At 37.3% G+C, this 24,723-nt stretch overlaps 2 protein-coding genes across 8 annotated transcripts in view; one reads left to right on the top strand and one right to left on the bottom strand.

Annotated features, from left to right (window-relative positions):
- LOC136855013 (follistatin-related protein 5-like) overlaps positions 1 to 20,811 on the bottom strand; it is a 350,946-nt gene extending 330,135 nt beyond the window's left edge. For 4 of the 7 annotated variants that reach the window (XM_067131726.1, XM_067131725.1, XM_067131728.1 and 1 more), the window contains exon 1: positions 20,684 to 20,788. The gene's annotated coding sequence lies outside the window, so the exon portion shown is untranslated. Of the gene's footprint in view, positions 1 to 20,683 lie in introns of all 7 variants that reach the window. The other 3 variants (XM_067131729.1, XM_067131724.1, XM_067131731.1) reach the window with 3 other exon arrangements.
- Positions 20,812 to 23,716: 2,905 nt separating this feature from the next.
- Positions 23,717 to 24,289, top strand: LOC136854737 (coiled-coil domain-containing protein 15-like). Its single transcript, XM_067131325.1, has one exon. It carries the CDS (start codon positions 23,717 to 23,719, stop codon positions 24,287 to 24,289), a length of 573 nt encoding a protein of 190 aa, XP_066987426.1.
- Positions 24,290 to 24,723: the final 434 nt, after the last annotated feature.

Below are 24,723 nucleotides of genomic sequence, written 5' to 3'. Positions count from 1 at the left end.
ATGCAATCCCTAATAACACTTGGCCCCGTTCAGATGCAATCCCTAGATAACACTTGGCCCCGTTCAGATGCAATCCCTAGATAACACTTGGCCTCGTTCAGATGCAATCCCTAGATGACTCTTGGCCTCGTTCAGATGCAATCCCTAGATAGGGTGGGAGTTAGCCGAAAAAATCTGGGAATGCACTTGCGCATCTGCGAGGGAAAACTAAATAGGTTTCACAATTACCTCTCCATTTACTTTCATAAATACATAATGGGAATTCGGTATTCTTCCTAACATAAAACCCTCTTTATAAAATTTAAAATGTCAAATTTATTTGCACATAAAGGGGCATAATTATCTTCCAGCATCTTCCACGAATTAAGTTTTAATTGAAAAGCTTAGCATCAACTTCAATGTCACTGAAAACTTTATACATTCCAGGAAGCACAAGACAACGAGACTAAACTTATCAATGCACCGTCTACAAAGTTCTTGTTAATAATTATTCGCTGAATGCCACTTTCCATACTTGGTGATACAGTAATTTACCCACGAAATGCAATTACCGACACACATTCTTGAAAGTGTTTGCTATTAACCATGAACAAAATACAATTCTAGGTATACGTTCCAAGCGTTTGGTACTCCATACGCACAGAGTGTGATCAGCCGTACACCTTTTCACAAAAAAATATAATTAATAATGACGCATTGAATCCAATTATTCGAACATTCAAAAGTACTTGATACTGATGGAGCACCTGATGAAACTCTCCATACACCTGTGTTCTGGCAGGTAATAATCACAATCAAAATGTAATGAGAGATTCCTGACATTCTACATTCATCACGAGTGTTCATATGCCAGAATGCTCCCGTTGCTAACGTCACAATCGCTGTAAACAATCCCGGCACCAGTAACATATTTCAAACAGTCTGATAAATCGTAATTTGCTGCGCTAAATAGCAAGTGGGAATCCTCAACCCGCCATGCATGCAAGCATTTCCAGGTAAAACGACATTAATATACGTCTCAGAGTAAGCACATTACTTCGCGACAAGGACACATTACTGTAGCCACATTACTTAGCCTATGTGGTATAAGCAATATGGCTACGTATCTCGCAATCCCAATTCTGTTTTTATATTATACAATTTAGGCCAAAGGCCCAGCGCCGGTCTATGAGGTCATTCAGCGCTGAAAAAAATGCTGAAACAATTGTTAGGAGAGGGTGGAAAGTACGATGGAAGAAAGCGAATATGAACGGAGGTACGGTAAAAGGTACTGAAAGGGGCTGCAGCTAGGGGTCGAGGGGATGCTGCAAAGAACATTAAGTAATGCCTACAGTGCCCCTCGTGGGTTACACTGACGGCACTAACCCGTTACGGGGGCCAATTCTGTTTGTGTAAAACTTTGTCTTGTAAGTGTGTGTGTGTGTGTGTGTGTGTGTGTGTGTGTGTGTGTGTAACTTTGAGCGAGTCAATCATAAATTCATCCCGCAAATTAAACTTCATCAGTTACCATATACATCTTGTACTCAAGTCCTTCTCTTGGTAAAATCTAAAGCTTCCTACGATATTACCCCCACCTTTATCTTAGCCTCTTTCTTCACTCTCGTTTCCTTCGGGCCTGCAGTGAGCGGCCAGTGCAACTAGCACTGAAATTAAAAGATACGTACAGCTCTATGACTCTCCCTTATGCAAACGACACCCAGTTGCTCTAAACATAGACATCTCAAGGATAACCAATACCCACATCTATATAAGAATAAAGGAACACACGTGTACAGTGGCACTCTAAGCCAGGGGAAATTCCCCCTTGGGAGGGAATTTCCCGAATTTCTGGGGGAGGGGGGAATTGTGACCACAGACTGGCAGGCTGAAACTGGCTATAGGACCACACAAAACGGAGTATTCATCGATCCACACTACTGAGAGGTCACAATGGGCTTTTTCTCCTCTAGCTTGTGTGTTTTGTTTAATATTATTTGGAAAGCATCTTTTGAGGCAGACAATTTTGGAAAAAGGTGGGGAGAAATGACATCCTGACGTATGGTGAAAAGGTGCATGGGCCGAAAAAGGTTGAGAACCACTCAACTATACAGGCATCCTCGGTAAAAAATGGAGTATACAGACTATTAAAAAAACAGACCCACACTAAACTGTACGAGTACAGAGGAGAGAGAGAGAGAGAGAGAGAGAGAGAGTGAGAACTCAATAACCAGCCGTACGCAGTAACGACAAACAAAAAATTAAAAAACTAAGTATGGTGAACTTCCATGAGAGAAAAACACTCGAATCACCAGAGAGAGAGAGAGAGAGAGAGAGAGAGAGAGAGAGAGAGAGAGAGAGAGGGAGAGAGAGAGAGAGAACTAAATATGGTGAACTTCCATGAAAGAAAAACACTCGAATCACCAGGAAGAGAGAAGAGAGAGAGAGAGAGAGAAAAGAACTAAATATGGTGAACTTCCATGAAAGAAAAACACTCGAATCACCAGAGAGAGAGAGAGAGAGAGAGAGAGAGAGAGAGAGAGAGAGAGAGAGAGAGAGAGAGAGAGAGAGAGAGAGAGAGGCAGGTGGTTCTTCCAAAAACGATTTCCCCAAAAAGCGAGAAAATTACATACACTAATTACAAGGCAAATTAAGCGGTTACAAAATACTATAAATGTTATTGCTCTGAAGGGTACGCAGATTCAAAAGACCACAAAAGGTTGTACGAAGAGTGACATATAACTAAAGAGAAAAATCAAGTTACGTAAGAATTGCAGTCGACCTACAATCGACGATTATATAAACATATATAAGAAGCGAGGGTTCGCATTCTAAACCAGATCGAACTTCAATTAATGCATGAATCAATAAAACAACAATAAATTATATATTAAAACCAAAGAAATATTAAACAAAATTCTAAGGCTAACTTGTCTAATAAAATAACAATAAATTATATATTAAAACCAGAGAAATATTAAACAAAATTCTAAGGCTAACTTGTCTAATAAAATAACAATAAATCATATATTAAAACCAGAGAAATATTAAACAAAATTCTAAGGCTAATTTGTCTCTATATATATACGTAAACATCAACTTACATCTGCATATCATAGAAAAGCAATTTTGAAGTCTAAAATTTAAAAGCTGAAAGGGTGTATATCCTTACAGGACAAACCATTTTTAAGAAGAATAAAGTTCACACTTTTTTTAAACGTATTATAAGTGAATGACAGTGGGCGGTCCACCGTTCTCTGCTGACTTTTGACATATATTTAACAAAATGCCTTTGTGGATTTCGTGCTCACTGAAATTGTATTCAATTTTTATGGTTACACTGAAAGACTATTATGGATTTCATTATACAAACATTAATATTCAACGCGTATAAAAAAAGATAACCTTTCAAATGTTAGGAGATAACATTAACGTTTAAATGTTAAAAGAAGGAAAGCTGGTAGGTAAAAGGCTGTAAGGTAACAACGGAAGGTAAAAGGCTTTAATATAAAAAAAAAAAAGAAAAATGCCATTAAATTAAAAGCAGTCCGGAAAAAATTCTACATAAAAATTTTATAAAAATAAAAAAAAAATACCCTAAGGCAAAAACAAGAGGAAAAATCTAGACGTGAAAACTTTGAGTACTAAAAAAAATCATAAAAAAATGAAGTTAAAAGGATAGACGACAAAAAAATATCGGGGTTCCTGCTGGCTATTCACAAACCGGAAGGAGGCCGTTAATTAAGAGAACAACCCATACCGGGCTAAGAGGCTTGCCTTAATGAAAGCGCAGTCACATACGGCCGCTGGGACCCACGACGCCGCCGCTGGCGGGAACGAACTAGAGTTACGAGGCATCCGAGCGTCGAGGTTCCGATGAATGATTCTCTTTATTCAAATGAATTCGGTATGAATTAGTCCGGCCCGGACGACGATCGAGAGACGGGAATACGAGTGATAAGCTCTATTGGGGCCTTGTAAACACTACGACTCGTCCGCGGGTTAATTTGGTGGATAATCTAATACATGCCCACTTCTAGCCCAGACCCGAGATACCGGGAAACGGAAAGGGTTTTTGGGGTCAGGATAAAACCCGCAGGCTTTCCGTTATGTAACAGACATTCAAGAGGGACGTGCCGGCGCCAACTGGCGTTATATTTTTTTGGTGGTTACACATCCAAGTACTGACCAAACTCAAGAATGTTTATTTTCGTAGACCGAAAAACAAGCAGAATGTAACGCAAGCAAAAACTTCCGGAGCGACGCTCAAGGGTTTTGCAAACAAGCGAGTAATGTTTGTGTTGCTTTTGATATTCCCAGGAGTGTACGAAAACATATCACATATAAATGCCTAAAGATCTGAATTATTGTACCAGATGGTTAGTATTAGAAAGATCTGAATTATTCTACCAGATGGTTAGTATTAGAAAGATCTGAATTATTGTACCGGATGGTTAGCATTAGAAAGATCTGAATCATTGTACCAGATGGTTAGTATTAGAAAGATCTGAATTATTCTACCGGATGGTTAGTATTAGAAAGATCTGAATTATTGTACCGGATGGTTAGTATTAGAAAGATCTGAATTATTCTACCAGATGGTTAGTATTAGAAAGATCTGAATTACTGTACCAGATGGTTAGTATTAGAAAGATCTGAATTATTCTACCAGATGGTTAGTATTAGAGAGATCTGAATTATTCTACCAGATGGTTAGTATTAGAAAGATCTGAATTGTTGTAACAGATGGTTAGTATTATAAAGATCTGAATTGTTGTACCAGATGGTTAGTATTAGAAAGATCTGAATTGTTGTACCAGATGGTTAGTATTAGAAAGATCTGAACTGTTGTACCAGATGGTTAGTATTAGAAAGATCTGATTATACCAGATGGTTAGTATTAGAAAGATCTGAATTATTCTACCAGATGGTTAGTATTAGAAAGGTATGAATTATTGTACCAGATGGTTAGTATTAGAAAGATCTGAATTACTGTGCCAGATGGTTAGTATTAGAAAGATCTGAATTATTCTACAAGATGGTTAGTATTAGAAAGATCTGAATTGTTGTACCAGATGGTTAGTATTATAAATATCTGAATTGTTGTACCAGATGGTTAGTATTAGAAAGATCTGAATTGTTGTACCAGATGGTTAGTATTAGAAAGATCTGAATTGTTGTACCAGATGGTTAGTATTAGAAAGATCTGATTATACCAGATGGTTAGTATTAAAAGATCTGAATTATTCTACCAGGTAGTTAGTATTAGAAAGGTATGAATTATTGTACCAGATGGTTAGTATTAGAAAGATCTGAATTACTGTGCCAGATGGTTAGTATTAGAAAGATCTGAATTATTCTACCAGATGGTTAGTATTAGAAAGATCTGAATTGTTGTACCAGATGGTTAGTATTATAAAGATCTGAACTGTTGTACCAGATGGTTAGTATTAGAAAGATCTGAATTGATGTACCAGATGGTTAGTATTAGAAAGATCTGAATTATTCTACCAGATGGTTAGTATTAGAAAGATCTGAATTATTCTACCAGATGGTTAGTATTAGAAAGATCTGAATTATTCTACCAGATGGTTAGTATTAGAAAGATCTGAATTATTCTACCAGATGGTTAGTATTAGAAAGATCTGAATTATTCTACCAGATGATTAGTATTAGAAAGATCTGAATTATTCTACCAGATGGTTAGTATTAGAAAGATCTGAATTATTCTACCAGATGGTTAGTATTAGAACAAAGTGTTAACTTAAAAGAAAAAACGGCAGAACGATGATATATATACTAGGTGTTTTACACATCCTATCACAGATAGCATTTCCTACAACTGTTTGCATTCATTCGCTCTACCTTCTACTAAATCCTAAAACACGCACAAACGCAAAGAAAACACTTCATTAGTTAAAAGACCTTTAAAAGAAATAGCGAATACTTAAACACAAGCAAGCACAATCACAAAACATACCTTATCAGCACGACCAGAGTTACAAAGACCTTCAGAAAAAATACCGGATTTTATTGACCAAATGCACAAACACAAACAAAACACTTCTCGTCAGCAGCTAAACAGATCCTTAAAACAATGACAAATACTTGAACGCAAGCAAGCAAAATCACAAAGCATACCTTATCAGCAAGACTACAGTTGCAAAGACCCTAAAAAAAAAAAAGTGAATTTTATCGACCAAATGCACAACCAAACCTGTGCTCATTTACCACCACTTCGACGCTTGAAAGACGCGACCCGCAAAAGACTTGAACACTGATGAAATACAAAGCAAGACTAAGCAAGCTGCAATAATGAGGATGATGAAGAGGGAGACGCCGAGAGATGAACGACTCGCGAGACGGTCTTATCTCCCCCAGAAAGAATAATATATCGCCCGACAGAGACAATTATTCCACTTGATGTATAAGAAGGTGCGGAGGAGGCACTCCATCCATCTGCCCTGAGAGAGAGAGAGAGAGAGAGAGAGAGAGAAGAGAATGCAATTTCAAAGGGGAAGAAGGAGACTATGAATCTGTCTTGACCAGACCAGATAGAGAACTCGCACCTCTGAAAGGCGCAGTCAACCAAAGTCAGTACCGTGGCTGAGTGGTGCAGAGCTTAGTTCAAGCATGCTATGTCCCGGGATCCCTCAGGGCCCCAGCTGTAACCTGTGCTAGCCCCTGCTGGAGTCAAGAAAAAAGGTGTGGGGCTAGCAACCTCATCCCTAAAGCCTGCTGTGAAATCCAAGCCTATACTTTTTTGGAAACCTCCCATCCACAAGGGTAAAGACGGGACCCGAGATCAATCTCATGGAGGGGGAATTGACTAGGACCTGTTTCCTGAATAATCCATTAAAACCTACGCTGACCTAAGCTATGAATTATGTACCAGGTGGTTAGACGCCTGTGACAGGCCGCACCCAGAAAACACGAAAGGGCATAGGGCTTGCAACCCCACAGTAAAATAACTATTGAAAACCAGAAGCCTAAAAATCTCTAATGACACAATCTATGGGGAAAACTATATACTTTATATATATATATATATATATATATAGAATATATATATATATATATATATATATATATATATATATATATATATATATATAATCAACAACTAGTGCATCCTCCAGTGGAGGGCGACTCAAAGGACAGCATCCTTTTGATTTTCAACAAGTAATTTTTTTCCGTCTCTAGTGCAAGGTCACAAGTCAAACCCCTTTCTCATTCTAACCACAACCCTAAACAATCGACTTACCCAAGAGGTGCTCACTTCACTGCTGAGGCCAACAGAGGAAAAGTGGATTTTCCTTAAAAGAAACTAAAGTTGTCGTCAACCCCCACCCCCGAAGTCCCAATCACCACCCTCCCCTTGCCCCTCCCTCCATCCCCGCCCATTCTCGCGGAAAAGAATTCCAGTACCACTCACTGTGAGTTTTTCACGACCAGTTGGATTTCATAGAGAGAAAGAGAGAGAAACTGCAGAGTCGCATTTGGTTGGGAGGGGGAAGAGGAGGAGGTGGTGGTGGGGGACGGGGAAGGGGGACCCAGATTTTCCAGTCATTCTGCCGTTGACTCGACCGACTGTGAATCATCCGTGATAAATTAAGTGACGAACCGTCCCTGGGTTTGGGACTTTCTCTGAGAATGGCGCCTCGCTCGTATTTTAGGAGCCGAGGAGTATTAGACGATTTTCGTGCCTGTAAGTTTGGTCGCAGATGGTTTCAAGACGTTTGTTTATATTATATATATATATATATATATATATATATATATATATATATATATATATTATATATATATATATATATATTATTTATTATTACGAAAATATGGAACATGATGAATATATAAATGAAGATAAAACCTACGAAGGAAAGAGAAACAACGGAGTGCTGGAAGGCCTTTCGACTTATAGTCCTTTACTTAAAAAAGTCTGCTATGTAAAGGACTATTAGTCGAAAGGCTCTAACACTCACATTGTTTCTCTTTCCTTCGTGGATTATATATATATATATATATATATATATATATATATATATATATATATAATTAGAATACGCTTCTTCCGCACAGATTGATGGCATTAGAGAATATTAGACTTCCGGTTTTTAACTTCTTTTACGATGCGGTTGCTAGCCCCATGCCTCTTCGTTTACCTGGCTACGATCCAAAAAAGCATACTATTTACCAGGTACAAATTTCACAACTTGGTTCAAAAAAAATAAGACGGCTAACATTCCTTCCCTCATCTCAAGTCTTGATATAAAACTGAACCCCCATTTGAATTCTACTAAGGAGGACCAAACAGAATACTTTTACCACCTTCCACAGTTCCTAAAATCTCTCCTCACTGACTTCATAACTTTTCCTCAGTTCCCAATTACTTTGCTTCTCTTCAGTGTTACACTTCCAGTCACTTCTGGCTTTCTTCAGTGTTACACATCCAATCACATTGGTTTTCTTCAGTGTTACACTTCCAGTCACTTTGCTTTTCTTCATTGCTACACTTCCAGTCACTTTACTTTTCCTCAGTAGTACACTTCCAGTCACGTTGCTTTTCTTCAGTGTTAAACTTCCAGTCACTAATTTTCCACAATATTACGCTTCCAGTCACTTTGCTATTGTTAGTGTTACCCTTCCAGCAATTTTGCTTTTCTTCAGTGTTACACTTCCAGCAATTTTGCTTTTCTTCAGTGTTACACTTGCAGTCACTCTGCTTTTCTTCAGTATTTCATATATCTCGAAATAACTCTTTAATGTGCTATGATACACAGATGGGTCCAGCTTACATATTTCTGTTAGGTTAGGTTAGGTTGGGTTAGTTAGGTTAGGTTAGGTTAGGTTAGGTTAGGTTAGGTTAGGTTAGGTTAGGTTGGTTAGATTAGATTAGATTAGGTTAGGTGTTAGGTTAGGTTGGGTTAGGTTGGTTAGGTTTAATATTTTCAATTTCAGTCACAGATTGTTCACTGGTATATATAACCAGTTCTTCTTCTGGTGGAACATAATCAGCATCTTCAAGAAAAAATCTGACTCTAGGTCTCTTATCTGAGGTTACCATTACGATACTCTCTGGCATAGCTTTCTTCCTCTTAGCCAAATCTGCAATCACTCTAATTACTGAATAAGCTTTTCCATAACGCACAGCGTTTGACGTCACTCTCATGAATTTAATATACACACACACACACACACACACACACATACATATATATATATATATATATATATATATATATATATATATATATATGTATATATATACATATATAAGTTATATATATACATATATCTCATTCCCAATCATTTTATTCCCAATTTTTTTTATTATTATTATTATTATTATTATTATTATTATTATTATTATTATTATTATTATCGAGACTACAAAGTCTACCCCAAAGCCAAATCAAAGTCCTTCAAAAAGAAGGCATCGTTTTTACCCCATACTAATGGGAAAAAAGCACGTTAAAAGAAGATTATTATTATTATTATTATTATTATTATTATTATTATTATTATTATTATTATTATTATTATTATTATTATTATTATTATTATTATTATTATTATTATTATTATTTCAGTAGATGAAAACCTGTTCACATGGAACAAGCAACACAGGGACACTAACTTGAAAATTCAAGCTTCCAAAGAACGTTAATTTCAACTTCCCACCGCAGACCCCACACTGCAGCAGTAACTGATCATGATACGGATCCAGTGATTTTTCATCGCCCTGGGAGAGACGCGAACCCGCGACGTCTGAGTGGCATTTATTTCTGTTCCACACGTGAATGTGTGTTGATTATTTCTATCATGTGTGTGTGTGAATATATATATATATATATATATATATATATATATATATATATATATATATATATATATATATATATGTATATGTGTGTGTGTGTGTGTGTGTATACATACTTATATATATAATATATTTACATATATGTACACATATATATATACTAAAGCAGACATAGAAAATATATTCATTACACTGTATTTTATATCAGTTTTATTTCTCGTGACGAAAAAAAGCATAAGGCTGCAAACATCCAAATAAATTTACTGAGACACGCAATCCTCGGCCTGCCTAGTGGGTCCCCTGACCTCTAAAGGTTAAAAAGGGCTTAAGTCAAAAAAAAAAAAAAAAAAAAAAAAAAAAAAATATATATATATATATATATATATATATAGATATATATATATATTATATATACATACATATATATCCCAGTGGGGGCCCTGCCCTCAAAAAAGGTTAAAAGGGCGTAAGGCAAAAAAATATATATAATATATATATACATATTATACATATACATATATATATATAAGGGGAAATACAAAATATAAAACATCAAAATCAAAATCAAAACAGGATACATAGCTAAAAACCAATTATCGCATTTCAGTTCAAGGAAATTAACATAATTTTTACACGTGCCCAAATGTACTTATTTTAATATAACAATCAAAACTACAGCAATAACAGTAATAATGACATGAAGAATTACACTACACATACCGCACCGTATATATATATCAACCATTGCCCCTGGTCCTTGATCAACAAAATTTATCTTGACGAGAAAATGTGGAGACAAATAACTACAGAATAACGTAGGAAGAAAATGCCATTAATACCAATATGATACATTTTACATTTTCTCCGGCATTTTGAAATGCCTCCCATTTACGTCACGACATACGAAGCAAAATGTCAGGTAACCAATCCCGCAACGAGAGAGAGAGAGAGAGAGAGAGAGAGAGAGAGAGAGAGAGAGAGAGAGAGAGAGATGACAATGACCATAACTACGTACCATGAAAGCAGAAGTCAGCAAGTTACAAACCTAACTCCGCTCAGAGAGAGAGAGAGAGAGAGAGAGAGAGAGAGAGAGAGAGAGAGAGAGAGAGAGAGAGAGAGAGAGAGAGATGACCCTATAACTACGTACCATGAAAGCAGAAGTCAGCAAGTTACAAACCTAACTCCGCTCAGAGAGAGAGAGAGAGAGAGAGAGAGAGAGAGAGAGAGAGAGAGAGAGAGAGAGAGAGAGAGAGAATTACAATGACCATACCCGTGTACCATGATAGCTGAAGCTACGAGTAGGAAGCCAAACAGCCAACTCCACTAACAAAGAGAGAGAGAGAGAGAGAGAGAGAGAGAGAGAGAGAGAGAGAGAGAGAGACCATTATCCCCAACCCAGCCCTCAGCTTGCAGACTCCGTTCAATTATCGGAATGGTATTGGGAACATCCTGAATATCCGAAATTCACAAGCTGAAATAACATTATGCATAAGGCCCCTCCGTCCCAGTGAACGCACTGATGAAACCGAGGAAAAAAGATAAAAACAAACAAACAAACGGAATCCAAGAGTTCAAAATAATTCAAAATCAATGGAGCGGCGGAATTCAAAATTGAACATCGAAAGGCGAGATTCTGTGGCGTCATTTCCATTAAAATGTGAAAATATTGTTGCCACACTTTGAAGAACCTCAGATTGGAATGTTTATAAATAAACTATATAAGAATATTTTTGTACAAAATACAGAACTAAAAACACAATACTGGACACAGTCAATATCCTTGGACGGGTAATAATGGTGTTAAAAAAACCTGCCATTATTTTAGTACTCAACTGGCACTATTAATCATATTTTGGTCTGTACCAAAGATCGTGTCTCATGCGCGTCCAATGCATTATATGCATGAATCTACTAGCACAGACACATTAAGCTGCTAATTCTTCACTTTCACTTAATATTTGATTTGGTGGTCAGGTAAATTACTTTAACGTTTAGAAAGATCAAATCAGCCACAACTGATAAAACTATTTCAATACAAGGACACGTACAATTAAAAAAAAATCAACATAAAACGAAGGATAGAATAGTATATAGAATTTAGGCCAAAGGCCAAGAACTGGGACCTCGAGCCTCCGGCCGGCCAATGAAGAATTAGAGGAATTTATTTCTGGTTATAGAAATTCATTTCGCCATAATGGGTTCGGATTCCACAATAAGCTGCAGGTCCTGTTGCTAGGTAACCAATTGGTTCTAGCCACGTAAATAAGTCTGAGCCTTCAGGCCGGCCCTAGGAGAGCTGTTAATCAGCTCAGTGGTGTGGTTGAACTAAGGTATACTTATGAGGCAATTCAGCGCTGAAAGAGAAATTGACAGTAAAAAGGTTTGAAAGGCGCAACAGAAGGAAAACCTCACAGCTGCACTAGGAAACAATTGTTAGGAGAGGGTGGAAAAAATCAAATGGAAGAAAGCGAATTTGAACGGAGGTACAGTTTAAGGAATGAGAGAGATTGCAGCTAGGGGCTGAAGGGACGCTGCAAAGACCCTCAGGTAACGCCTACAGTGCACCACGTGAGGTGAACTGACAGCACTAACCCCCTATGGGGAAAAGTGTTTAACTCAATACAAAGCCACAATCCCACCACACGAGTTGCAAGACGTACTTGACCCGAAGACGACGAAGACACGAAGAGGGGCTTTCTTCTTCCAATCGGCGAGTGAGCCAGGTCGTGTCGTCCTGAGATTGCATCGGGCGATTAGCCTAAGCAAAATGTGAAGCCGGGTCTCGAAATGATATCGTGGACAATGGCCCATTAAGTATTAATACCCTCGTGAAATCCGTGCACGGCCCAATTAACAGGGAATTAACTTGTGTGCGTGGCACCTCATCTTCCATTACAACGAAGGCGCTCTTGACCACGCAGTTGAGATGGGTACAAAGAACAAACAAAGCACAGGCAAAAACAACAAACAAAGGTGTTTTTTTTGGGGGGGAGGGGACAGTATCCAACAGTGACTCCTGACAACTCGATTTGATTTATGCAGTTTCAGCTCAAGACAGTGTCAAAAAGGAGTTTGAGTGGTTGGACAGCAAGACTGAGGAAAGGAAGCAGGAATGGAGGTAAGCCAAAAGGCTTCAAAATGGGTGCTGCTAAGGGCCGAAAGGGACGCTGCACACACCCTTTGGTAATGCCTACAGTGCACCGCGTGAGGTGCACTGACGGCACTATCCCAATACGAGGGTGACATCATTGGATTTAAGACAGAACTTTCGGCAACAAAAGCAACTGGTTACAGGAGCTGTCTCCAGAAAAACGTTGCAATGGTCCTCCCCATTCACACTAAAATGCTGAATCATGGATAAAGGATGAACCCCCTACGCAGATAACTTCCACAGCATTAGAAGCTAAATTCATCTCCAAAGCAGGCTCACCAAGAGCACGCCGAACTAATTAGACACAATGAGAAATTCACCTGTACCTTGCAAATACACTCGATCTTCCTGAATACAAAGGACATTCCTTTCCCAAACTACTTTCACTACATCTATCCCGAACTTCTAGGTCTTTCACAAAGCCTCCCTTTCAAACTACTAAATTTTGTAACCTTTTCAAAAACCAGCCGTCTTCCATTTTCATCACATGACCAAACCACAGCAAAACACACTAATCCATCCTTTTCCCATTGCTGACCTTTTCACCATTTCTTCATCTCCCCATTACATACTCTTACTATACCTGCCCGATACACACTACACAAACAGTTCCTCTACACAACGTCATCCTCTATTTCTTCCATTCGCAATCACCATCCAAACTTCACTTTTATCATGTTAAATACTTTGCACACACCTTTCTACTTTCCTCGCTTCACCTATTCGGTTACTCACCTGGTCTCTCGTCCTGTCATCATCCGATGTATTTATGACCAAATACCTACGTGAATCAACCCCTCCCCAATCTTCCAGCGTCCATATCAATAAACACTGCTACATCCAAGTTTCTATTTGCTTTGATTCACTCTCGACTTGCAAACTCTCACTATTCAAAAGTTCTGCATTACATATGTATATACATAAATGTGTGTATTATATATACATATATATACATACATAAACATTTACATAGATATGTATATAGGCTATAAATGCTTTCTTCCCTTGAGGGTAGCAGGGGGGGGGAGGAAGGGGGATTTCAAGAACACGTAAGCCTTCCAGTTCTTAGGAAGTCTTTTGGTTTAAGACTACTGGCCCAGACTTCTTCCCTGGCTGACCCTCTATAGGAGAGAGAGAGAGAGAGAGAGAGAGAGAGAGAGAGAGAGAGAGAGAGAGAGAGAGAGAGAGAGAGAGAACGTTCACATTCAAAATGGGAAACTTAACAGACTAAATTCTAAGGATAAAGGTTGATAAAAAGAAAAAACCTCCCGAAGGAGGAAATAACGGGAAAAAACAAACGACACCTGAAAAACTTCTTAGAGACAAGACGAAATGACAGTTTGGAAAAAAAAAAGACAAGAAACGAAACCATGTCAAGGGAAGGAACGAGAGAAAAAAAGTCGCGTAGGAAAAGGGGAGAAGACCAATAAGCGCTCGGGGAAAGGGAAAGAAATGGAAGGAGATGGCCATGGTGACAGACGGAGAAGGGATATGATAAAGAAGAAGAAGAAAAGTGAACGTGATAAAAGACAGAGAGAGAGAGAGAGAGAGAGAGAGAGAGAGAGAGAGAGAGAGAGAGAGAGATATGGGAATATATAACTAAAGTCAGTCATAGAGGAATCGTTTCGACAGAGAGAGAGAGAGAGAGAGAGAGAGAGAGAGAGAGAGGAGAGAGAGAGAGAGAGAGAGAGAGAATATAACATAAGAAAGTCAGTCATAGAGAATCGTTGAGAGAGAGAGAGAGAGAGAGAGAGAGATGGGAATATATAGTTGAAGTCAGTGGGATAGAAAAAAATCTTTCAGAGAGAGAGAGAGAGAGAGAGGACTGATGTCAGAGAGACATCGGAATAAACTGAGGTCAGTGATGAGGAGGAATCACTGAGAGAGAGAGAGAGAGGAGATGATAAAAGAGAGAGAGGGTTAAAAACTGAGGTTAGTGATAGAGGGAGGAATCACTGAGAGAGAGAGAGAGAGAGAGAGAGAGAGAGAGGAGGAGGAGGAGGACTGATGTCGTGAGGCATGAGAATATAAAGCTGAATTCAGTGGTAAAGGGAGAAATCATTTCAAATATTGGCGAATCTGACGTGACACGAATTTGCCGAAATCTTTATTTAATGAAAATGTGAATAAATGACTTCATAACAAATAAATGTAATTATGTAAAAAAAAAGAAAAAACATGACTATGAGATGATAAAAAAATCTAACAAAAAAAGACGATTAAGAAATCACAAAAAATACTGAAGCACTAATAACCTAAAAAAAAAAAATAAACAAAGGTCAAATATACGGTTATTGAATAGGTTAATCAGTCTCTGTATATATATATATATATATATATATATATATATATATATATATATATATATATATATATATATATAATATATATATATAAACATCCTCTAATATATATAAAAAATAAACATCCCAAAAGTCAACTTGTAAAACAAGAGAGAACAGAGAGCACAAGAAGTAGAGAAAGATTAAAAATAAAAAAAAAGCAAAAAAAAGGTATTTGTAAAGCTTGTTAGTGCGCGTAGCCTGGTGGAAAATACGAATAAAAGGGAGGAATTAAAGCACAGGCGCAAGAGGAGAGCGACAATAAACGCAAGCAAAGGAAGGCGCGAATGCAAGCATGCGAGAGAGGGAACGGAATGGAATGCTTGCAGCCATGAAAGAAAATGAATGTAAATAATGGGCGACAGAAGTCAGAAGTCAAACAGCCATGATTGCGAAAATGAGAGAGAGAGAGCTAGAGAGAGAGAGAGAGAGAGAGAGAGAGAAGAGAGAGAGAGAGAGTTGTTACATTTTTTTATTTAAATACAGAGTATTCAATTGTTGTGTATATTGTGTGTATATATATATATAACATTAATATATATAAAATTATATATATATATATATATGTGTATATATATAAATATATATATATATATATACTGTATATATATATATGCTTAATTTCTTAATTTTCCTGATTTAGCACTGGTAAATTTCTTGTACAAATGTTGAGCAATTTACGAAAATGTATAAAGGAATATAATAAAGAAACATATAGAATATGTAGAGCGTACAATAAGGTATGCTTAAATTATCTGATACTGACAAAATGCCGTCTCAATAAAAAAGTGACTTCTAAGAAAGGCTTAGTAATAACTCCCCCACTCCTTCTTTAATTACTGAATCAAAGAGGATCTCATGGTGTAAAATACTTTCACAGATTCACACACAACACATCGATATCTCACATTCAGTGATGTTGACCACTGAACCTGGTTAATTTTTGATTGGATAACCATATATATAGCATGGTTAAAGGACAGGCTAGCAAATCCTCAACAAAAAATCAATGTTTTGAACAGAACCTTCACAAGCCCCTCCAAGGCAAAAGACATTATAGAAGCACACTACATAATATGTATTTATACATACAGACATATATACATATATATATATATATATATATATATATATATATATATATATATATATATAAATATATATATATATATATATATACACTCAATCACTAACAAAATGACAATGACAAACAGCTGAGCTTTGTATTAGTCAAACTGATACTAAGATATCCACCTCAATTAAACTAGTTATTTAAACGGAGCATGGACCTTAGGCTGCCCAAAAAAACTTGTATCAAAGACGCACTTCCATAAGGGCTTCTGCAGAAATCTACTGAGTTTAAACAACACCATATGAAGATCAGCACCACTGCCCTGAGTCTTGCTTCATTGTACGGAGGCTTTGCAACACTGTGCGAACATATGCAACACTGCACTGTATTCTACTCGGCTGTACTGAGCAAAAGCACCTTTGTGACACTGCAAAATGAACATGACTTGCGTCAAAAACGATGTGCAGGGCAGTGCCAAATTTACAACATTGTTCTCACTGTCTGTTCCACTGTGATGGGGACCTCCACCAATTTTCTGAGAAACTTCGAGCAGAGAATTTCTTCCGTTACATTAAAAATCTACACCACTGTGATAAGAATCTTCGTGAACGTACTGAGAATCTGTACCAACGCACAAGGGACCAGCTCCACTGCACTGAGAATCTCTATCACTGTACTGGCAGATATGCACAATGGTACTAAAAATTTGCACGACAGTGCTCTTACACTGAGCTGAAGTTCTGCATCAGTTTACTCTGAATCCAATGAGGCTCTCCACTTCTGAACTGAGAATTCACACCAAGGCACTAAGAATCTAAACATCACTGCATCAATCTCCTTCCAGTCAAACATACTTCACAGTTCTTAAGACATGCCTACTGAATCAAGGCAAAAGTGCTACTACTACACTGAAATTTGCACCACTGCACTCACTTGAAATTTACACCACTTTACAGGAAATAATAGAGAAAATTAGGATACTTAAGGTTGGTTGGATTACGTAATAAGCTGGTCAATTGAGTCAACCATTGGACTTTAGTTACGGAATGATGAACAAAAATTGCTTTAATGAATGAATTCATTTTCCAGTCAAGTTTTATCGGCAAGAATTTAAAAGGATGGGCAAAGTTTCTATAACATGGGTCTAGAAAATAATCTAACCAGGCTGCGGTTTCGTAAGCATCATAACAGAAATTACAATAAGAGTACGCCTTCACTAAAGGACTGATAAAATGAAGAAACCCATACCGGCAAACAAAACAAAGCTTCGTACCGGTAAGACAAATTGAAAACTGATCCACATACGCGCCGCATGTAAAGGGAATTTTTTTTTATCTTTTAAAATCCCAAAACACCGGCCCACAATCTCTCTATCTTTTAACACAAGACGATTTAAGGAATTGGAAAATAAAAGCACACTCACCACAACACTGCAGTGAGCGAGAGATTACACTGTTTTTGTATTAGTCTTTCGTCTACCATTCTTTCAAATTGTTGCTTACTAGACCGAGTTGGAAAGACCTGGGCCTATGGTTCCATTTTCTTTGTTTGTTTCATCATTCCTGACTTTGTTGTAATGTGTTTCCCATGAATATAATATAGCCTATAGAATATAGCTGCATTAATTTAATTTCAACTATTGTAATTCTTTGAAATTATGACATTTAAGTCAACGGTTTCGCAGACTATGTCTACGTTCCACAATTATTTCTGGAAAAATCAATAAATGCTTCTAAACACCAAGCGGTTTTCCATACTGCAAAATTCATGGTGTAGATATACGACTGTTTACTACATAGGCCTAACTAAGCCTCTTTCCTGGAACAAAAACCCATCATTTTCTATATGAAAAATTAGATCACTTGCAGCTTTCTTTTTTCGCTTGCAAACTCTATGATGCGTTAATAAGAGAATACAAACGAGTTGGCTAGGCCTAACATTTAACAGCTTAAAGTTTCCCTAATATGCTGCAAACCGCATGCCAATTTGAAGTAGGTCTACGGTTCTTTGGAAAAAAAAAAGTTATAACACCACTTGAGCCTCATACTTTGAAAACTTCAATATATGCACAATTCGTTTTAATACCACTTAAGCCTACGGCTGTGCAATTTACGAAAACCTCACGAACTCAATCATGACAAAACCCTGTTATTACTCTCATGCTGCAGACGCCACGCCACGTCAGTCATGCAACTGGACCGTTGTGTTTGAAAAAAAAAAAAAAAATCAAGATAAATAGTCATTCTTTCGGAACAGATTCTGGCTAACCGTTTCATCAACTTCCAAGAAGAAGCAGCGACCGGCCAGCTTCCTCTGCCACAAAACGAAACAGAATGAAATAACATACGGGAGTAAATATCAGGTCCACTGCACATAAGGCTTATCTTGCTTTGAAGTTGCACATAACGCTAACCCGTATTTACATAAGCCTCCAGCATTCCTCGAAACATAACTGCATTGAACGGAGGCATTTGCTGCATTATGTCAGTTGCAAGGGGCAGTGTTTCTACAACAGTTAAATGCTTTGCGTGGGATCTCTCTCTCTCTCTCTCTCTCGAAGAGAAAGACGACAAAGATGTGAATTAATGCTCCTAAATATAAACCTTATAAACGAGAAACTATATACATATCTATACATATTTACATGTATATATATATCATGTTCTATATATTATATTATATATATATGCATGTATATATATATATATATATATATATATATATATATATATATATATATATAAACAACTAGGCATATATATATATTATAATTATAATTTGAAATTCATGTAATTGTCCTCAAAACTCCCGAAGAAAAACAAAATAATAATAATAATAATAATAATAATAATAATAATAATAATAATAATAATAATAATAATAACAGGCAATATGGTACCACCTACATATAATTTTTTCACCCAATAGTTATTTTTTTCTATTTTTCAATAAACGTTCAGGAAAATACCACACGGCAGTCACTTTTCAAACATTTATAGTCGAAAAATAACACTGGAGAACACAGTCCTTGCCTGAACTTTGCACTTTCATGCAATGCTTTCAATACTGTTAGGTGGCCAGTTCTGTTTTTACCCTTTGCATTCATTAACACAACGTCAGGGTCCCCCCTCTCCCCCCCATGCTATACCACAACTCTCTGCGGCTTGTGACAATTTTCTGCAATGCTATTTTTCATTTGTGAAATATTTCTTACTCATTTTGTACATTTTTCAGAGGGGGGGTGATAAAAACGACCACTTTTTAAGACTACTTCGTGGAGGAATCCTTCTTTATTGTGCCTAATTCATTAAAAAAAACTATTACGTCATTTTTAACCAGTAATCTTAGACCTCTGTTCAGTCATTTACGCCATACATATTTTCCAGCTCATCAACTGCAGTTAATAGGCCTAGGGTAAAAAACTAACTCTGCCAACCAGTTCTCTTCACTTTTCATAAAGTGTTTTTGGCCAGTACAATGCTAGGCCTATCCTTACACCTATCCCTGTAGGAAATCCTACAGCATTTCTTCTTTCGTCTTGCATTTATCAAAATTTTTCTGAACATAAACATACAATCAATAAGAACAAAATTATTCCTGACATTACGTTCAGAATCAGCTTCCATACGACATCTTTCCTCCTAAATGGCTAATGAAATAGTACCACGCTTAGGCCTTATGGGCCATTACCATAACAGCCACAATAACACACCCCGCCCATGAATGACACAGACACACATATGTACAAACGTCAGTTTAACATTGTACAAAAATCAAATTAATCTACATCTAGCAATCAGTGTTATATATATGTATATATATCTCTATCTCTCTCTCTCCCTCTTTCTCTCTCTCTTACTTCTGATTGAGGAACTCAAACGAGTCATCGTGAATGATAAAAGAAAAAACTATATTGGTTTATCGGTTTTGGGGTAAAACCAAACCAGATAAATACTACGGTTACCAAAGTGATCGGAAAAATACAAATATTAACCTTAAATTCCATCTGTTACTCGGATCGCTTTGCAACACCGTCCCTGAAATAAACGGAGGGAAAACGACCGATGACAATAAAAATTAAAAAAAAAGGGACGAAACATAAAAACAAAGGTCAGTAGGCAGCGGGAATAACGCCTTCACATCAGACCTCCAAACAGAATCAATACCAGGGCAGTCTTCGTTAGCCTCTTCCAACCCACCAATGTTTTCCTCCGTTCCACTCAAATGGGGACTCTCTCTCTTCGGCATTTTCTAATTTCCAGTAAAGAGCCTCCGACACACTGAGATCACGAAGCTTCGGCTGCCTTTCAGAAACCTACCTGTCAAAGAACTCCCTTTAAGTGAAAGAATCTTAGGATAAACAAAGGTCGCACTACGGAGGAACACGTACTGCGACCGTCAACCACGACTCACACCAACATACTGACATACTCCTCTGGCTCAACACACACCCTCGAGTTCCAGGGGTCATCCGGCAGTTGGATTTCCTATAAATTTAATTTGCCACTGACCAATTTTAATCATTATCAATGTAGCGCAAGTAAACAAGCATTAATTCCCGATGCAATATAAAATATCTACGGCAGAAATCAGTCATATTTATGGGAAGAATAAGGGAAAATCCAACTTTCCGGTAGTCGCCCGTACGATAGTTTTTTTCGAAGCCACCAGATGGCTCTCATTCAAGCTGGGTGGGTAAGTTAGCTCCAGCAACCAGTGTGTTATGTTATTTCACTGGTCTGCCAACTTACACAAGGATTTCTCATAAACTATTAAATAAACCTGGCTGCAAATAATATCCCTCTGCGGCAGAGCTCAAAATTTCACGAAACTTTCCGCATAAAGAGAGAAGAATTTGATGAGTCACTCGCGGTTATTCTAAAGAGATTTCTGGTATTCCCGTTGAGTCACAGAATTCTTTTCTTTTAAGAAACAAATCATCCGCTACGGAAATAGGTTTACTAAGAGTCACGATGAAAATCGAATAGTCCATAAAAGACAGAATATAATATCGTTATTTAATTATATAAATTTATACAGAGTATGTGAGGTCGTTTTTACAAACAAAATTTATACTAACAATCATTTCTAGTACTATCGTTCACGTAAATCAACTATATATATATATATATATATATATATATATATATATATATATATATATATAATAAGTTATTAAACTTATATTACCTGGTATACATAAAACAGTGCCTACGAAAAAGGATAAATTTAAAGGAATCCTCATTCAAGTTACTTGTAATTACAAGAAAATTATAACCTAAGCTAGCTGAGTATGCGGGAAAGATAGACCTCAGAGTATCTGGAGATGGTCCGGTTACGTGGAAAGAATTGAGAACGATAGGTCCAAGAGAAAAGAATGTGTAATTCAGAATAGTTAAAGGGAAGGAGGAGAGGTAGGCCTAACAAGGATTGGAAAGGTGGTATGGAAAATGTACTGTTAAGACATTGAGAGTGCATACAAGAGTGTGAACGGCGCAGTGTGTGCAGTAGGGCTCAGTGGCTGCTGGTGATTCTCCTGTGTAAGTGTGTCGGGTGGAAAATGTTGTAGAAGTTCTACTGCACTGGAGGTTCATCCATGATTCAGTAGTCACAAAGTAAATGAGGCAGTGAACATTGTGCTGCTTTTTCTCTGGAGCCACCCTCTGTAATAACAAAGGGCTTGAAGTTAAAAATTCAACACACACACACACACACACATATATATATATATATAGAGAGAGAGAGAGAGAGAGAGAGAGAGAGAGAGAGAGAGAGAGAGAGAGAGAGAGAGAGAAGGCTTCCATGGAGCATTCAGCCACCCAGCTGCAACCCACCACAATCGACAAACTACAAAGTCATCGAAGGGGCAATAGAACTGAAGGGAACGTTCTAACTCAGTCTTTTATCAAAGCTAAGAGCTCCGGCTAGTGAAGCCAGCACTAGACAGTCTTGATACCTAATTTTTTCGGCTTCGGTCAGGAGACTTGGTATGGACCTCTGAACTGAAACCAACCGACAGAGACATGCCACTCACATTATAGTTGTACGAGTAATCGTGACGTAAGCAAGACATGCTGGGAGTTTCGTTAATAGCGTAGACAATGGTTGTTATATCAGATCTGTCGGTGGTTTTATCAGGCGAAATGCGCTGGTGGTGGACTTGTAAAACTTCATAGCTAAAAAATATCAGATACAAATTCTATATTAATTTAGCAATCTATTAAGGTTTCAGTTTTGTAAATTTGGCTTCTCTTGGTCAAGCTATATTCGACTTAGCCATGACCAAACAGGCTCTGCCTAGGCCTGGCTGTGCAGTCGGTTAAAAAATTTTAAAAATCCTAATTAATGAGACATTAGATTAAAAAAACTGATATCAGATTAAAGTATAAGACTTAAATATTCATTATAAATATATTTTTACTTTGTATTTCCCCTCAATGTTAAAAATTTCAAGCATCCTGATTGCTAGATGCAAACTCCTTTTGAATCAACTTCGTTGCTATTTGTCAGGGTAAAAACGAATTTCATTTCAAGTCTGCCACACTTGCAACTCCCAGAATGCCTTGGGATAATGTCATTAACGGGGATCTAACGAATAACGTCTCTGTTTTTACTGTGTCAGCCCTCTACCAAGGAAACCCTTAGCAAATAACATTAAGGGTACTTGCTCCAATTTACACTATTTGCTGACCTATGGTAACTTCAGTGTTCCTTCCTCTCTCTCTCTCTCTCTCTCTCTCTCTCTCTCTCTCTCTCTCTCTCTCTCGATATCAACGATGTCATACACACACAAAACACACACACACATACACACACACACACACACACACACACATATATATATATATATATATATATATATATATATATATATAATATATATATATATATATATATATATATATAATTTCTATTAAATGCTAATACACTTCTGTCCGCTTTAGTCTGAGGTAATGCTTCTACAATTTTCTATCCTCTCCTGTACTCCTCTCACTCTACTCCGCTAGAACTTCTTTGGTCTTCTTCTCCCTCTTACTCCCAACACTTCTGAATTATAAACACACGCTTTTCCACACTGACTTCCTTTCTCTCCATGTGCCTAAACCACCTTCAGTCACTATTCTGATGTCTATGTTGTTTTCAGTATTTAAGAGTAACACTGTCCTTCAACAAAAGCGTAAGATAATCAGAATGCAGATGATACAACTCTAATTGCAGTTAACCACCTTCTCCCCTGCCCCAGTACCTTTATCCCCCCAAAAACCATCACAGAGTGGAATACAGTTTCTGCAGGTCTGAACAGAGATCTTCTGAATAGAGATTTTCTGAACAGATATCTTCTGAATGGAGATATGAATAGAGATCTTCTGAACAGATATCTTCTGGAAAGAGATATGAATAGAGATCTTCTGAACAGATGTCTTCTGGACAGAGATCTTCTGGATAGAGATCCGGACAGAGATCTTTTGGATAGAGATCTGAACAGAGATCTGAACAGAGATCTTCTGAACAGAGATATGAATAGAGATCTTTTGAACAGATATCTTCTGGACAAAGATCTTCTGGATAGAGATCCGGACAGAGATCTTTTGGATAGAGATCTGAACAGAGATCTGAACAGAGATCTTCTGAACAGAGATATGAATAGAAATCTTCTGAACAGATATCTTCTGGACAGAGATCTTCTGGATAGAGATCCGGACAGAGATCTTTTGGATAGAGATCTGAACAGAGATCTGAACAGATATCTTCTGAACAGAGATATGAATAGAGATCTTATGAATAGATATCTTCTGGACAAAGATCTTCTGGATAGAGATCCGGACAGAGATCTTTTGGATAGAGATCTTCTGAAAAGAGATCTGAACAGAGATTTTCTGAAAAAAGATCTGAACAGATATCTTCTGAACAGAGATCTTCAATAAAGCAGATCATTCAGGGGTGTAATCAGTCGGTTATGAATCTGAACTCCACAAAAACCTGCAACTATGCTGCACAGCCAATCATGAACTGTGCTCTTATTTAATAAATGGGTAACACTCTACTTGAAGATTCTGGATATTTTATGGTCAAGTCCTTGCTTACATCTGAGGATATGACAGCATTAATGCCATAAGTTCCAATTCTCCCGATTTCCTGTAGTTGGAATAGTGATCTTATGTCAGGAAGTTCTTTCCAAAGTTTACATTCTTCTTACTAACATACCCTCTTCCATTCTTTCCATATGACCAAACCATCAAAAAATACTCTCAACCAGCTTTTCACTTAAGCCAGCATCTCAGAACATCGACGCATCTTTACATTTCACACCATTTCACAATCAACCAGGCTCACTAACGCTAGACCAAGATCTTCCAAC

Source organism: Macrobrachium rosenbergii, chromosome 30 (assembly GCF_040412425.1).
Source record: "Macrobrachium rosenbergii isolate ZJJX-2024 chromosome 30, ASM4041242v1, whole genome shotgun sequence".
Classification (NCBI taxonomy): domain Eukaryota; kingdom Metazoa; phylum Arthropoda; class Malacostraca; order Decapoda; family Palaemonidae; genus Macrobrachium; species Macrobrachium rosenbergii.
The sequence above is the reverse complement of the archived record's forward strand: the minus strand, read 5'-3'. Positions and strand labels throughout refer to the sequence as shown.